General features: G+C 43.8%; 1 protein-coding gene across 3 annotated transcripts in view; it reads right to left on the bottom strand.

Moving 5' to 3' along the window:
* PTPRT (protein tyrosine phosphatase receptor type T) overlaps window positions 1–16938 on the bottom strand; it is a 1034103-nt gene extending 1017165 nt beyond the window's left edge. For 2 of the 3 annotated variants that reach the window (XM_075901351.2, XM_075901348.2), the window contains exon 1: window positions 16306–16936. In XM_075901351.2, the coding sequence (XP_075757466.2) occupies window positions 16306–16375 (70 nt within the window). In that variant the 5' untranslated portion in view covers window positions 16376–16936. Of the gene's footprint in view, window positions 1–16305 lie in introns of all 3 variants that reach the window. The other variant, XM_075901347.2, reaches the window with a different exon arrangement.
* Between the last annotated feature and the right edge of the window lie 608 nt (window positions 16939–17546).

The following is a 17546-nucleotide window of genomic DNA, read 5'->3' on the forward strand; positions in this document are numbered from 1 at the left end:
CCATTTTACAGATTGGGAACTGCGGCACAAAGAGATTAAGTCAAAACTGACCACTAATTTTGGATCTCCAATTTGAGGAACATAGATTTCCTAAAAGTACATTGCATTACATAACATTCAGACGTTCAAAGTCCTGCTCCCTTTGATTTAGTTGCTGCTGTGAGCTCTAAATATTTCTACCGATCAGCCCCAAAGGACATGACAACCCATGGAAAGCTTCAAGTGCCTTTCCAGGCATCACACAAGATCTCTCCATTCTCTCCCTGCAATCATTGCCTCATTGACTGCACAACTTGCAGGTTTTGCAACAAATAAAATAGGTGTCTTACAGCCAATAGCCTCCTTCATTACACAACCATGAATCATCTCTACAGTAGGTCCATCCAATGCACTACATGAGGCAGGGAACTTCAGAGGGAAAATGCCACGTACTCATGTAATTAAGAGAATAATTATAATGTATATACATAAGAAGGCTGAATTAAGGTTATACATATTCTCTTAATGTAGACTATGTTTGTAAAATACCTACCACATGAATGGATAAACAGAGGAAATTATTGACCTGATGTATAATCTACTGATGTCAAAGGAAATACTTCCACTGTCCTCTATGGACTTCACATCAGGTGAATTGAAACAGTTGAAATGAAAGCAGTATGGTGTTGTTCATCGTCACATTTGTTATATGCCATTTGTTTTTCTCACTGCAACTAATCCCCTTCAATCATAAATAGCACTGCAAAGTTCTTCTCGGAATTTGTCTTCTCACTTCATGCTTCAGACATTCTTGTTTGCTGTTCAGGGTTATTATTAAGAAGGCAGCAATGCTGGTCTATCTTCTTTTTAAGTAAGAAGGATGAGTGACTGGTTTTTTGGGGGTGGGCAATAGGGTTGCCAGATGGTTTAACCAAAAATACCGAACACCCTCTCTCCCCCCCCAAAAAAAAACCATCAGGGAAAAAATTCTGTTGAAAACAAAAGGGGGAGACCAAAGTGGTTGAACAAAAAAAACCAAAAAACAAAAAAACCCACATACGCACACACCCAGCGTGGCCCCTTTAAGAAATGCTTTGGAGGTTTTTTGGCCCTAACAGGCTGCTGGTGGCCATCCACCATCTAGTCTTCCTGCTCCGAGCCAGACAGCTCCCCTGTGGAACCAGGTAAGGACCCAGGATTTTCGCCTCCTGTCCGGGAAAAAAAACAGAAAATACGGGGCATTTTAGGTGTCCGGTATTTTCTGAATTTTTTTACCGGATAGGAGGCGAAAATACCAGACTGTCCGGGTCAGTACTGGACACCTGGCAACCCTAGTGGCAAATACATGAAGAATGACAGAATATGCAAACAAGTGACTAAAAAGACAGGTTCGCATTGGGGCCAGCTAGTATCATCAGAGAGGCATAAGAATAAACACAATAAAGACCCATTAAATATTTTAGTCCAAGAAGTGCAAAATTGTTCCCCGTATTACATATTCTACTCTTTACAGCAATCTAAAGTTAAATGGCTCAAGCAATGGGGTTTCCACCACAGCTACAGGAGACTATTCCACAGCCTTACCCACTGCAGTGTCAAGATTTTCCTGATGCTGAGGCCATATTTTCCCTGGATTATTATGAGTTCCATCACTCTACATGTTTACTATATAATTTCTCTCTCCCTTTCTCCCTCTCTCTCAGGTGTTTAAATCTTTCATATATTTGACAAGTTATCCTCCTTCATCTCACCATCAGCTATTACTTAGCCAGGTTAAACAGAGTAAGCTCTTTTAATCTTTCCTCACAAGTCTAGCTCCCCGCTCATTTTCATGTACTCTGAGCTTCTTTTCATTTGTCGGTTTCATTACAAGTTCTCAGTGCTACAGGCAACGTCTCAGGTACTGTGACACCATCACCATGTAGTGAAGGGCTGTTTTCCCCCTTGGGTATGGAGCTTAAAACCTTATACAGCTAAACTCATTGCATAGTCACATATACATTACTGTGCACGCTCACATCTAAGTTCCAGCATTAACACATTTCAGGTTCCCATCCATCCATCCATTGAACATAAGTGTGTGTGCTTATTTCTCAGGCATATCTTACGGTAATATTCCTTTTCCCCAGCAGGAACTTATTTAGTTATTTTCTGCCGAAGAGTCTAACCTCTCTGGACACATTATTATTTCTTCATCCTCGGTGAGTGCAACTCTCCCAATTAAATATCTGGCAAAATTCATGAAATATGCTGTTTACTTCTTCCAGGGTGTTAACGAATATGATAAATAGGACCTGATTCTATGTGTACTCCTTGCAGCATCCCACAACTGAAAATATTGTTATGAGAAAAAGGATCAAATTCTTCATTAAAAAAAAATTCAAAATAACCTACTGCTCTCCCTTTGTCCACACTCTCTCTCTGAAAAATAAAACCAGGCTTCCTTTGCAACATTTATTCAGAAACTGTACTGCTTATTGCTAATTCTTCTATTGCTCTCTAGGTGCTCAATCCTGCAAGGTGTCAGGTACTCTGAATTTATATTAAAGTCCAAGAGATGAAGGTACAGTTAGAGTCTCACAGCAGAACTAGGAATCTTTCACAATCAAGCACTGAATGTTGTTTTCCTCCCGGTACTTAGTTTGCTAGGGTACAAGGTAGCTTCATGGGATGTTAATTGCCAGCAATCTTCTTTCATTTTTCAAAATTGGTACCATGTTTGTTTTTCTCCAATCTTCCAGTCTCTCTCATCAGCACAGACAGCATCTGAATTAAGTAAACCTCAAAAAAAAAGTGGGAGACCAATTTTAGATGCTGACAAACCTCCTCACGGTAGCAATACTGTGTCCCATATTACTGTTTGTAAGCACGCATCTAAATATTTTATATATTTGCTAGAATTCTGTCAGTGAACTAGAACATAACAATGGCCATGCTGGATCAAACTAATTGTCCATTTAGCCCATTAATCATTGTTCAAACTTGTAGTTCTACTAAATATTTGTATAATTCCTATTGCACACATAAAACAACATTTGCAGATATGTTATGTTAAAAACACCCACCACAGCTTTCTAGAAGGGTTATTTTTCATTTGGTAATTCATTGAAGAGTAATTAATTGTGCAGAGTCTATTTCCTTCTCTCCTCCCTAATGTCTGATTTTCTTAGGCTCTAGGATTAATCTGTGCCAGTAAGGACAGTATATGTGCTTATTTGTGAACTTGCCACCCCTTTGCTGATTTGTGCCGTGTGCTGACTTCTGCTAATATGCACTGTAACCCCCAGACAGAAATGCCATCTGGGTCCTGGCAAAGAATATAGGAGACACAGTTTTGAATGGACACAGAAATCACATAATCCAAACCAGAGTGTTCAAAATCTGAACCAGTCATGGAGAAAAAAATCCAGTCAACAATCTGACAATGTGTGAAGTGAAGGAGTCAGAATGACCAAGAAATAAATACACCTACTATATATTTGAGATAGATTGTCTGTCTGTCTGTCTATTCAAGAACTTCTCCTAAACAGTACAAACTAGGACAACCAAATTCAGTATACAATGTCCTTTTATCATAACTTGAAGCAAGGTCAGGGTTTCGTTGTGCCACGACAATGGGATGTGCCTGGAATGGAATTGGTTCTCATAAAGCCATACAGAAAAGAGACAGAAACATCAGGCAAATTAAACTGGCTGCCCTCCCCCCATCCCTTCATTCCCAACCCCACTCCAGAGCTCTGATTGAAATGAACAAAAAAAAAAGTAATGTATTTAAGGACTGGAACAACATTAGATAAATCTTCCAGTATTTAAATAAAAAAGGCAGATATTTTACATTTGCTTTAGAAAGACACATTAAGCTTAAAATCTTGTGTTGTAAATAACAAAGCTACATTTTACTTATTTTATGTATCCGACATTATTTTTAAATAATCTACAATCCAATCTACTTGTCTATTTTATGCACTTTGATTATTCTTAGCATCTCTTCCTGCTGGGATTCTGAGATTGGGGCCATCATTTTCTGGGACACTGCAATAGGGCTCTACTGTACTTGCAAAATAATTGCACAATTCATAGCTAGTTTCAAGTTCCCGTTACAGGACTAAATCCTACAGAGTTTAATAGCAATGACCCCAGTCAGTTTCTTCAGAAAGTTAACAATGGCTGTAACTCCCTGGTCCATCACCCTCAGCACCTGACTAGTCCTGAACCGGATGGAGCTGGCCCCTCTGCTGCTACTGCCTAAGGGCTCCACTCCAACAGCAGCAGAGGGGCTGGCATTGACTAAGTGGGGAATTGGGAGGAAGTGGTAGGGTGCCGGTAAAGCCCCATGTGCAGGGCCAGGAGCAGTGCTCCTGAATCTCTGGGTGCAGAATGTGAGGAGAGCTAGTTGCTGAGCACAGGGTCTGGGTTTTTCCCAGTAATTCTCCAGCCTGGGAGCATCCACGGGAAAGCCAGATCACAGAAGTCTGGACTAGAGAGGTCAAAGTTGCAGTTTCTATAGTAGAAACAAAGAAAAAATATCACTTGTGTAGGGTTCTGAGCCATCACAAGTATCATACCACTTTTATAGGTAGGCTTGGAAAGATTAAATGTGTATAGGTAAATGTTGATTTCACGCACAACCTGAAGAAAAACATGTGTGATAATCAAACTGTACAGTTGGGCAAATAAGGAAAAGTGTTGCTTGAAAATTTACTTTGATTTAAGGATGTTTACTTCGTATATTTTGACTTATTATATTGATCATTTATTTCTTAATAGTTAGGAAGGTTTAACACTTTTAATCTCAAAATATACTGTCATTAAATTAATTCTGACCCACCCATAATTTTCACCTCTGTGAAAATGTAAATAAAAATAAATACTTAATGATAAACATTAATATTATCCATGAAATTTACAAAAGAATACAAACCTAATCCTGCTAAGCCTTGCTATAGGCTATGTTAAAATAAATCCTTTAGGAAACAGAGGGGTAGCCATGTTAGTCTGTTTCAGCAAAAGCAACAAGGAGTCTAGTGCTACTTTAACAAGGCTACGCCTACGCTGCCCAGACTTGCACAAGAACATATGCAAATGAGGTACGGCAATTAATATCACCGCACCTCATTTGCATACTTAATGAGCCTCCATTTTTGTGCAAGGGGCTTTTGCACAAGAATGGCGCCTCATTTGCATATGTTCTTGTGCAAGGTTGGGCAGTGTAGACGTAACCCAAATGTTTTAGGGCCCTCATTCCCTTATACATTTTTTACTTTTTAAAAGTGCCACCAGACTCCTCCTCTTTACCTATAGGAGGGAGGGATAGCTCAGTGGTTTGAACATTAGCCTACTAAACCCAGGATTATAAATTCAATCCTTAAGGGGGCCATTTAGTGGATCTAGGGCAAATCTGTCAGGGATGGTAGTTGGTCCTGCCATGAGGGCAGGGGACCGGACTCAATGACTTCTCAAGGTCCCTTCCAGGTCTATGAGATCAGTATATCTCCATATATTAATATTAACTTTTCCTATTAGATTCTCCAGAGCATTTCCCCCCAAGGGACAGATTTTTAGTGCTGTAACATTTTGATTTCTGTCATTGCTGAAAAAAGTCAGTGAAAAAGCTATTTCCATCGCAATTTTTTTATCTCATTTCTAGAAACATTCCCATTGGTCTTAGGTTGTATAAAAGCTTGTTTTCACAAAAGTTTAACATTCAGTCCATTTTAACTAGGAAGCGTCTAAGCAGGCAGCATCTTTAGCACTATCTGTGTATATGTGAGAGTCATATGCAGTATATCTGGATTTCTAGCAAACAAAGCAACTGTAACTGCCTGTTTATCTTCCATGCTTTTACAAGCTGGACCCAAGCAATGGGCTTACTGCTGCTTCAGCAACATCCATTCTTCTTAAAGGGAATGAGTCAGTGCTAGCAACAAGCAGCCAGGACTTAGAAACAGAGGGAAGAAAACTAGAAGCCACTGACCAATGAGTGTTTCTGATCAGAATGTTATGCCAAGTCCTGGAAGGAATAAAATGGTCTGCCTCAAACCTAACATTTTACTTTTTGGGGAATTGAGTTTAGGGAGAAGAAACAAGCAGTCTCCTCGATGACAGGCAAAGAGCCTTCTAGATGTTTGATTTTACTGGGCTGCCATCCAATGTTACACATTCACACTTGGACTGCCTGGCATTGATCTCAGGGAATAGAAAAGAAGGATCAACTGAGGTCTTCAATTATGCTACTAATACAATGACCTATTTGGGAACAAAAAGGAACTAGATAATACTGAAGTCAAAGAATGTAAATACTGAATCAACTCCTGGCTATTTAAATACTCATTCTTAATCGTTACTGGAAAATAAATATCATGCAGCTACAGAGTAAATACAGGAGTATTAACAGAGCTGAGCAAACACTAAAACAAAAAACAAGAAGAATTGGCTTTGGCTGTACTCGAGATGCTTGTCATGAATGTTCTAGTAAACAACTTTTCTGGCAGCCCTTTTTCAGCAAATAATGAAGACCATTCATGCAAAGTGAATTACAAATTTGTAAACACAAATATTCATAGTGCAAACCTGATTCTAAGAGATAAGCTAACCCAACTAGAGTACTGAAATAGTGTTATGTGGCCTGTATGTTCAAAGCTATCCCCATAACTTGACTTTCAGCCTACAAATCAAAAAATTATTCAGACATGTCATTTGTCAAGTAATTTTGAATAGCACGTAAGCTAGAGGAAATCAGAAGCCGGGGCAGGAGTCAATCTCAGAATACCTGGGCCCAAGGAATGGTATACAAATATATATATTATATATATATATTGTAATTTGAACCCTGGACATTATTTCTGTCTATTTTGACTACCCTTGAAGGCCAAGTCTACAACAGGGTTCAAAAAAGAATTAGGTAAATCCGTGAATGATTATTATCAGTCCATTCCCTTTGAAGCACCTGGAATTGGCCACTGTCATCAGACCAGATACTGGGTTAAATGGACCATTGGAGTGACCCATTATGGTCATTCTTATATCCTTCTTCCTCACAGTCTCTCTGGGTACGTCTACACTACAACGTTAATTCGAACTAACTTAATTCGAATTACTTAATTCGAACTAAGCTAATTTGAACTAACGCGTCTAGAACTAAAAACTAGTTTGAATTAGCGTTTTGCTAATTCGAACTAGCATGTCCACATTGAGTGGACCCTGAACAGAGCTTAAGGATGGCCGGAAGCAGTGCCGGCAGGGCATCAGAGGAGGACTTAGAGCGTGGAGATACTGTCTCAGGCTAGCCGAGGGCTGCGCTTAAAGAGTCCCGACCCCCACCCTGGACAGACAGTTCTAAGGGGTGCCCCGCTTGCAAAGCAGTCCTGGCTTGGATTGCCCGGAGTACCCACACTGGGCACATCACACCACTTGGCCATCAGCCCGGCTGCACTTGCCGCAGGCTGCCATCTGGGGAGAGGGGGTAATTGGGGGGCTGCAGGAGAGCTTCCACCCCCAGAAGCCCACAGAGCCAGCCCAGTCCTCCCCATCGGGGGCTCGTACCCCATTCCTCCCTCACCTCCTTCCACTTACCCTTCCCTAGCCCCCCTTCTTATTGATGTACAAAATAAAGATAACGTTTCTTCCAACATTGACTCTGTCTTTATTGAACAAAACTGGGGGAGACTGGGAAAAGGAAGTGGGAGAGGGGAAGAGAAAGGCTGGGAGAGGGGAGGGCAACTAACATGATCAGGGGTTGGGAACAGGTCCCAGATGAAGAGAGGTTACAGAGACTGGGACTGTTCAGCTTAGAAAAGAGGAGACGGAGCGGGGACAGGATAGAGGTCTCTAAAAGCAGGGGTTGGGTGGAGAGGGTGCATTCAGAAAAGTTCTTCCTGAGTTCCCATAAAGAAGGACTAGAGGACACCAAAGGAAAGGAATGGGTAGCAGGCTTGAAACTAGTAAGAGAAAGTTGTTGTTCTTGACAAAGCAAATAGTTAACCTGTGGAACTCCTTGCTGCAGGAGGCTGTGAAGGCTACAACTAGAACAGAGTTTAAAGGGAAGTGAGATCAAGTCATGGAGGTTGGGTCCATGGAGTAGTCTTAGCCAGGGGGTAGGAGTGGTGTCCCTGCCCAAAGTTTGTGGAAGGCTGGAGAGGGATGGCACGAGACAAATGGCTTGGTCACTGTCTTCGGTCCATCCCCTCCAGGGTCCTAAGGGTTGGCCGCTGTCGGCAGACAGGCTACTGGGCTAGATGGACCTTTGGTCTGACCCAGGACGGCCATTGTAAGCTCAGGGCTCAGGGTCGGGGGTCTCAGTGGACCCTCTTGATTTTCATGCACACCTGCTCCTGGGTGGCCAGGCTGGCAGCTCTCCTGCCCTAGACGGCCACTTTCCTGTGCCTAGTGCGGAGATCATGGACGAGGTCCACGATGTCCGCACTAGCCCAGGAAGGTGCCCACCTGTTGCGGTCCAGGGCAAGCTCCCGGGAGCCGCCAGCCTGGTCCCGGGAAGAGGGGGTGGGCTGGGGGACATCGGGTGGGTGGCTCTGTGCCGTGCCAGGTGCAGGGTCTGCTGGCTGGGTGCTGGCAGGCTTGCACCTGGCTCAGGCACCGTAGCCAGCCCGTGCCCCTTTAAGGGGTCCAGGGCCGGGAGGGGGGCATAGAGTTTCCCTGGTGTTGGCCAGAGTGGCCACCAGGGAAACCTGGGGAGGGCTAGCCTCCCACTAGTTCGAATTAAGGGGCTACACACCCCTTAATTCGAACTAGTAAGTTCGAACTAGGCTTAATCCTCGTAAAATGAGGTTTTCCTAGTTCGAACTAAGCGCTCCGCTAGTTTGATTCAAATTCGAACTAGCGGAGCGCTAGTGTAGCGGCTATGAATGTTAGTTCGAACTAACGTCCGTTAGTTCGAACTAACATTGTAGTGTAGACATACCCCATGTTACAAGCCTCATGAGTCAGTGAAACAACAACAGCAAATCCAAATCTTAAGGGACTGTAGCATTCAAAAATAGGAAATTCTAACAAAGGAAATTCTAATGAAGTGTCATGCAGAGGTTGAAATCAATAGAACTACCCTTACCCTACTGACGTCAAGTAGAGGAGGGAAGGATCAGAGCCCAAATAACACTACAGTAAGCTTTGCTTTACAACACTATGGAGGGCAGGCAGGCAGGCTAGCAACCCGCCTTTGTTTCATGTACATCTTCAGAAGCTTCAGTTGCAGCCAACTCACTTGCAGCCAGAAGCTCTTCCCTGAGATGTTACATATCATCCCCATCTTGGCATGAATCCAAGATCATGACAAGGCTGTGAATGAGAAGCAGATGTGGCAAACTACACTGTTTCCTTTGCAAAGTCAGATCTGAAGAAATTTCATTTGACAGCAAAGTGCAAAGCATGGGATACTTTTCATAAACAGAATGTTCAAAGTAACTTCTGTGAACATCTTTATTCAGCTGGGAACTGTAAGCTGTTCAAGCAGCCTCAATGAGCTGTGCATACCACACACATCATCAGCCATCAAATCCCACAGCCTTTCTGGAAGATGGAACTCAAAATACCAAAGGATAAATCCAGGCTCCACCCCCTTAAGGTCCATGCATTGGTTCAGACACTCAGTCACTTTATAAACACTGCACCACTCTGAATTGTGAGACAGAATTCATTTGGATTCTACTTGAAGTCCCAAGCCCATAGTCCCAGCAGGAAACAAGGAATCAAGTGGCTGGCTCTGAATTAATTTATAGGGACTAATTAAAAAGGAGAAACAGAAACCCAGAGGAGATTGAGTGTTATATAGACTCATTCTCATTGGGTTTTTCTGCCTCTCTTCTTGCTAAACTTTCCTCACAGGTGCATATGGTCTATGCTGCCCCCACTTTGCTGGTTCCCCAGTGCTATGCTAGATAATAAATAACATTTAGCACTTATTTTGTGCCTTTGATCTTCAAAGGATTTTAAATACCTTAACTGATTCATCATAATCTCTCTTTTAAAATGCCCCAAGAGCCAGTCCACAGTCTGAGATTTCAAAATGACAATATGATAGATGACATGCACTGATCAGACATTAAAAAACAAATGGGGCTGATTAAAAGATATGTGGTCTGATTAAGAAACAGGAATTGTCTCTTTACCACGAAGAAACATTCTTGAGATTTTGCAATAATGGACAGCAGCAGCAATAGTTTATCACATAATTACATCAGACAAATAGACACAGGGACAGACTGCAAAGGCTTTACTCATAGGCACAGACCCATTGCTTACTTGTATCAGTCTTCCCCAGTGAGAGTATGGGCTCTACAGTATTTCAAGGGAGTGACCAAGGAGATCGAGGGTAAATGGCATTTAAAAAAATGGAGGCTAGTCATGATAATCCAGGGCTTATATCCTGGAAGGCTGAGGGTGCACAAATGGAAAAGTAGCATCTTATTGAAAGGAGCAGGTGGCATTCAGGTGAAATTCTACCCAAACAGAGTCTACATCAGAGCTGGGCAAGATGTGGCTGGGGGAGAGGGGGAGGGAGAGGGGGGAGGGGGAGGGCGGATCCAGCCCACCTAACACTTTGATCCAGCTCATGGAATGCATCTGGCCACTTTCTATTTACATCCTGCTGCCTATGTCACCAAATTTCCAGGGGATGGCTCATGCAGCAGGAACCTATTTAAATGGCTCCTGGTTGTGGTGCTACCCTGGCAGGGGCCAGAGTCGTGAGCCCTTTAAATAGCCACATCAACCCCGGGCAGCTACCAGGCAACATGGGGTAGTGGAGGGCTAGGAGCCGAGAGCACATTGCTGTGTTTTTAATTCAAAGCCTCCAGCTCCATGAGGCTAGTCCCCAGCCCTGCCCCTTCCTCCCCAAACCCCACTCATTCCGGGGTGGAGCCAACTCATGACCATTTACTAAAATTAATTACGTGGCCCACTTGTGAAAATTATTGTCCACCCCCGATCTATATAGTGATGGTCATGTGCTGCTGGAAACTCTCACAGGAAAAGTTTAGCCAAAGTTACAGAACTGGCATGATTTTCCAGAAATGCTTTTAACGGAAAAGTTTTCCGTTAAAAGCATTTTTGGAAAAGAGCGTCTAGATTGGCAGGACGCTTTTCCGCAAAAGCACTTTTTGCAGAAAAGCATCCGTGGCCAATCTAGAGGCACTTTTCCGCAAAAAAGCCTCGATCGCCATTTTCGCAATCGGGGCTTTTTGGCGGAAAATAAATCTTTGCTGTCTACATTGGCCCTTTTGCGCAAAAGTCTTTCGGAAAAAGACTTTTGCCCGAATGGGAGCAGCATAGTATTTCTGCAAAGAGCACTGATTTCTTACAGTAAGAAGTCAGTGCTTTTGCAGAAATTCAAGCGGCCAGTGTAGACAGCTGGCAAGTTTTTCTGGAAAAGCTGCTGATTTTCCGAAAAGCTGGCCAGTCTAGACACAGCCGAAGTGTAGTATGCTTCAATGGGAACAGAAATTCTGTGGTTAAGATCCTCTAGTTTAAAAGAGATAATCTGAGCTTCCTAGAACGTACAGTAAAATCAGGATACACTATAATCCACTCAGAAATTACAACCAAAGGCCAGTTAATGCCAAACATATTCAATACAAAAGCTGTGCTCCTCACAAAAGTAAAACATTAAAGCATTAAAAGCATGCATGGAATCTCACATTGGGCAATCCAGACCTGTCCCTCAGTCCTGTGCTAATTTCTATGAGAGGAGGATCTGACCCTCTTTGGATTCTCAGTAAGAAAGGCTTCATTTGTAGCTACACTGACATGCAATTACAGAGAGCTGAGGCAGCAGTTTTGGAGCAGCTTGCATCCAAAGAATTATGTGGAGATACAGCACCTTGCTTAGATGGTACAAACATTGTTCATAAGCATACATACTCCTCACTTCCCTTCATCCACAGATCACAAAAGACATAGTAAATATTGATCAGACCTCAGAACACCTCTCTCTGAAGTACCCTATTAGTCTTATTTTTCAGACAAATCTCTCAAAATCACCTCAAATGTTGGGTGCTTGATTTGAGACACCTCTTGCCTGATATTCAGAAATACCAACCCTGACTTCAAACAGAGTGAAAAGTGTTTACTTAGACTCATGGTTAAATACTCAAACATTAGTATGCAAAGCAATAAGACCACACTCTTCCCTATCTTGTGTGTTCCATTCAGCCAAAAAGCAACACCTGCCAATTGTTCTTTTGTATCTCTTTATTAATGAGATAATAAAAAAGCACAGAAGCAAAGAACATACCAGTCAAAACAGCTCATTGCACTCCTAATAAATATAATAAAAAACTAATACAAATAACAAGTGTTGAAAGACAATTCAGGGAAAATTATGATGATGCATTAATCTATCTAGGGATTAATTCTTCAAGACTAAGTAGACAAGAAAATCTGTTCATTATTCTCTTTGGTAAATAGGTTTCATACACAACATGAATATTCGTTCCCATAAGAAACAATCTTTGTCCTAGCCCCATGGTAAATTCCATAAAGCTTCACATCTACATTTCTGGCATTACAGTGGTTTTCAGATTAGCAGATTGTGATGCTTTATAAAGATGATGACATTCCAGTATTCTATAGTAATGCTCCCAGGCTGTTCCCAAAACATGACTGTAAATTGTAGGGTTTGGGACCATACGCTGCAGGATTCCACAATTTAAAATGAAAGAAACAGGCTGGAGTGGGGCGTGGATGAGGATGAGTATTTGCAAAGGAAACAAAATGGGGGGAAGGGTTGAGCTGGAGGTTGTGAATGTGCTGCATTTTACCATACACCGACTTTTTAGTGTGTCTGTGGAAACAGCGCTTTCTTTAACATTAATTGTTCATTTATTAAAGAAAAAAATCAAGCCAGCTAGGAAGGAAAATAAAGTTGAACTGAGCTGCTAACAGTTCCCCAGAGGGAGTGGGAAGTGATTAGTGAGTTAAATGGCTACATTGTTAACAATTGCCACATAGAGTAGCTTATGTTGTAAAATCCATTTTTCCCTGCCAATTTACTAATGACAATATCTGTTAGTAAATGCCCCTAATCTCTCTCTAGCCTCTCCTCTTTGTACTTCCTCCACATACTCTATGTTGTTTTGGTTTTATGACCTGGCATCAATCTTCACAAACATCCACTTCATCCATGCCCAAATGCTTAAGAGCTCCGCTACAGTGAAGCAAGGTAAAGGGAAGGACATCAGCGATACAATCAGAGAAACAATAATGTCATGCTAATGTGGTCTTTGTGTCCAAGGGAGCAATCCCCGTGCAACCTATTGTCTCAGGTTCCCCTCAATGTTATTTCATGGATGTAGGATTTCCACAAGCAGTAAAATGAGTACAAAGAGCACATGGAAGGCTAAGTCCACATGTCAAAAAAGAGGTGCTGTGCACACACATGTATTATAAGGGGAAGTATTTCCCCAGAAGGAAAGTCCCTTATCTTTTGAAATGAGGATCAGCCGTTGCTAGATGTACTTGGAATTTTATGGCTGTGTATTCTAGGGGAAAGTAGATAAACTTAATTTGAATTATAACCTACAGCAAGGAGTTTTAAAGCCTTAAGAGCAGATCTACAGTGTTATAAATAAAATATGCTGGAAATTGTGTGGAGCTAAAATAATTGGTGAGAGAAGAGGAGGGAGGGAAAATGTTACAAAAAGCACAAACTCTACAGTTGTGTTAAGAAGAGCCAAAGGAATTAAAAAGGTCCCCCGATATCAAACAAGCAGTGCAAGCAGGAAACCAGTGCCAATTTGTTATATTTTCACCAGTATTTGATACCAATTTTATTGTACAGCACTGGAAAGTAAGTGGGAAAAGTAGAAAGGGATTCGATGTTGTTTTGTTTTCAACACTGAACTCTTGGCTTCCCCCTTTCTACATATGTTACCACACATGGGGGGGTGGGGGGGGAAGCCAATTTCTTGCCCGATGACTTCAGAACGTTTAACAAAAGGCTGCTGAATAAACACATTAGGCATTAAAAACAGTTCAATCGCTAGTAGTCAAAAGGTATTTGCATCTTAATAGTTATGGAGACAGCACCATCTGATGGAAGACAAAACAAGTGCATTGGCTACAACCGAGGGAATCTTTCAAACAACGTGATACTTAATTGAAATCCAACAGAGGTGCAGGGTGCGTGGACATTCTGCCTACTTGCGTTTATCATCAGACTATTAGCCGTGCAAATTGGTTACAGGGCATTAAGAACTCAGCTGTCAAGTGTAATCTAAAATAGTGGCAACACTTCCCACATAACCTCAATTAAAGAAGTGGCTCAGCAGCCACATTGATATGTACAAATAAGATCATTTTATCGTGCTAAATAGGAAGTCAGGCATTAAAGTGAGAGGTGAAAGTTGACATTAAAATCAGGCAGCTCAAACACCAGCTCTCCCTCTTAGCGAACAGCGATAATGGAATATTCCCACCCTGGGTTGGAAAGGATTAGCCATTTGCTTTCACTGCACTTGCATTTACTCTACGCCTTTTATGCCATCACTTATCCGCTCCCATACTCACGTCTCCCTTGCACGAAAAGGTTCGCAATTTTACTTAAAGATCGGTGTTTTTCTAAGTGTGCAAGCTAAGTGATCCATCAAAAGGGAACAAGTCCTATAGATCCTGAAATCACATTCAGAACAGGCATTACAAACTGGCATTTTTTTTTACAGACCACCATGAGTTTCATGTATAGTTTTACTCAGGAAGGGAGCTATTTAACAAGATTGTAATTCCCAATGGGTTTGTTAATAAATCCGATAACATGTGCTGTTGCCTAGCAATCCAACCATAAATTGATTATTAAACAGCATTGGACTGACTGCAGCCTGTACTTCTCAGGGTGGAATGGGTGCTCTTTTACAGACTCCCCCCTCCTCACGCTAACTTTCTTTTAAACGGGTTCGCAGTGGAAACATTACAGCTAAACACATGGAGCTGATTGCATGGTAGCCTTTTGCTGAGCTGCCCAGTGTGCGTATCTAATAGACGCGGGGTAAAAGTCATTTGATGTCTCTTAGCTTGTGAATTCCGCCCCATGTCCGGAGCCCCAGACTCAAGGTTCTGAGCAACACCGCTGAAAGCAGGGAATGAAAATTAAGCCTCAATGGGCGAAATGTATCACAGCCAGCCCACAACAGCAATCGGGAGCGGGGATGCTGGTTTTACTCCTCCTAAACATTCAGGCAGAAGATGCTGGGAAAGGGAGGAAACGGTGGCGGGTGTTTGATTTTGGATTGTGTTTGTTCTAAAGATTTGCTAATTGAAGCAAAAAAACTGATTCCACGTCTCAGACAAAGAGATAAGAGGGGAAGCAGGAATCAACCCCCCCCCCCCCATCCTCCCTTTGATCCATCTGGGGCAGAAAACTGGCTCAATGGACACCTGTCCTCTGAAGGAATCCCAGCTACAACCAGGGAACTAGTGGCCGGGGGGATAAGAGAGAACTAGACGGCTGCTCTTAAGCGACATACAGTCTCTGGTCTAAGACAGCTACACCAGACTAACACGGCTACATTTCTATCACTGGTCTAAGACAGGTTCCCTAAAGATTAAAATAACCAAGTGCGAAAAGAAGTCAAAGTATCTCAGCCATCCAGAGAAAGTCATCCACATCCTGGGAGGGCAGAGGGGAAAAGCTGCCAGTGAAGTTCTAATAAGTATTGCTCAACTTTGGTTTAAAGGTACAGTAGTGATTTACAGCGAGGTGGCACATTTATTCCCAGGCTCACCCCTGCCTTTGATTCACAACAACTGTTTACTATAAAAAGGACTCGGCTGCCTTGACTCCAAGAATGAAAGGGATGCTTTCATTTCACACAGCCACAACTTTTAAAGAAACACAACCCTCCCCGGGAGAAAAAAAATATACATGTATATAAACCGCACATCTCCTGTGGAGGGAAGCAAACAAACCGAGCCGAGACAAACATCTTTTGGAAGGACATTTAATAGGATTGCTCTTTTCCTTGCCCTGGGCTTTGAGGGGACAAATCTATTCTTTCCAGCCTAAGATCCTTCAGAAAAAGCTTGAGGTGAAGAAGGTAGGAGAAAGGGTAGGGCAGATCTCACATAATTCAATGCATTGCATCCGGCTCGCCTCTGGCTTTTGTATTTAACCCGCCACACCGACGAGCAAAACAGGCAAATCCCTGCACAAAGGCAAACTTAGCGCCGGGCAGAATGGACGTACAACCCTGCCCCAACTAGATACATTGCAGCGTATTGCCATTGCCACCCCCTTATTGCTGGCTCGCGCTCTGCCCCCGGGAAGTTGGACGCCGTCGCGAAGGGTTTGCTAGCGAGCAAGTGGAGAATGGATGAACTCACCTGCGAAGACCTGCCCCTCTGCTTTTTGCAACAGCTGCACCAGAAAGACAATCGTGGCAATCCTGTTCATTCTCTATTGGAGTCCTCCTGCCCTTCCCGCGGTAGAGGTGCAGCTGTCTGTCTGGGTGCCCCGCCAATAGCCCCTGCATTGGTACATCAGAGAGTTGGGGCTGTATCTCCGAGCTGGAGCTGCTACCCTGATCTGATGAGTAGCACAAACTGATTGAGGCAGGGGGAGGGGGAAGAGAGGCAGAGACAGAGATTTCCCCTGAGTCCTAACGCCTGCCTTTTCCTCTCCTTCCTCAGACAGCCCCGCACCGTCACCACCCAGACTTCGGCTGCCGAAGCTAACCCCGTCTGCGCTCCAGCCTCTTGCTCGGCTCGAGCGGTGCTCGCAGGGAAATCGGTCTGGTTAAGCACCCTCTACCGAAGGCAGAGAATCCCGCTCCTGCTCTGCCTCGGGATTAGGACTTGCAAAGTAAACCCAGAGCAGGAGGAACCGGGGGGGAGGGGAGGAGAATTGCTCCGAATTAAGCTGCCTTCTCACTCCCCGTTTGATCCTTCTGGCTGCGCAGCCAGGTCCTGTTTGCAGGGACTTGGGGACATGTTGCAAGCAACCGAGGCTTCCTGCTCTTGCACTCTTTCCGGGGGTGGGGGGAGCCAGTGCACAGCATCTGGCCGGAGCTGGGCCTGTGGTCAGCCGGGAAGGCAAGCGAGGAAGGGACCACTGCTAGGTCGAGCCAAGGGGGCAAAACAGCAGGTTTCCGGGGGCCCATGATTCGGTCCGCTTGTGTGAACGGCCCACGGGCGTTTTCGGCGGAAAACAGTAATTCCGTCCTTAGTCACTTAACTGGGGACAGGCTTGGCCGCCAAGCCCCGAATCGCACCCCGCCCTGCTGCACGCACCTTGCCGCCCAGTCTCCTTCCTAGCGGGAGAGGAGACGAGGAGCAGGCTCCTGCTAACCTGCCGTCCAGGCGGAGACCTCAGAGCCACGCGGCTCTTGATGCCCCTCTGACCGCGGACAGGCAGAGCAAACGAGCGCCCCTGGACTCAAGCTCGCAGGCAAGCAGCCAAGAGGCGGTGCCACTCCACGGACAACCAGTAGGGGGAAGAATTGCATCAATAGTGACACAGCTCTCCATCGCCTCTCCCCTCCCCAAGCCCTATCACTTGCCGGCCACCCGGAGAGGATTGCAGGGTCGAGCCAGGGACCTAGATGAACAGCACGGGGGTCCCATCG

The sequence above is a fragment of the Pelodiscus sinensis genome, chromosome 17, assembly GCF_052426305.1.
Source record: "Pelodiscus sinensis isolate ZL-2025 chromosome 17, ASM5242630v1, whole genome shotgun sequence".
In the NCBI taxonomy this organism is placed as follows: domain Eukaryota; kingdom Metazoa; phylum Chordata; order Testudines; family Trionychidae; genus Pelodiscus; species Pelodiscus sinensis.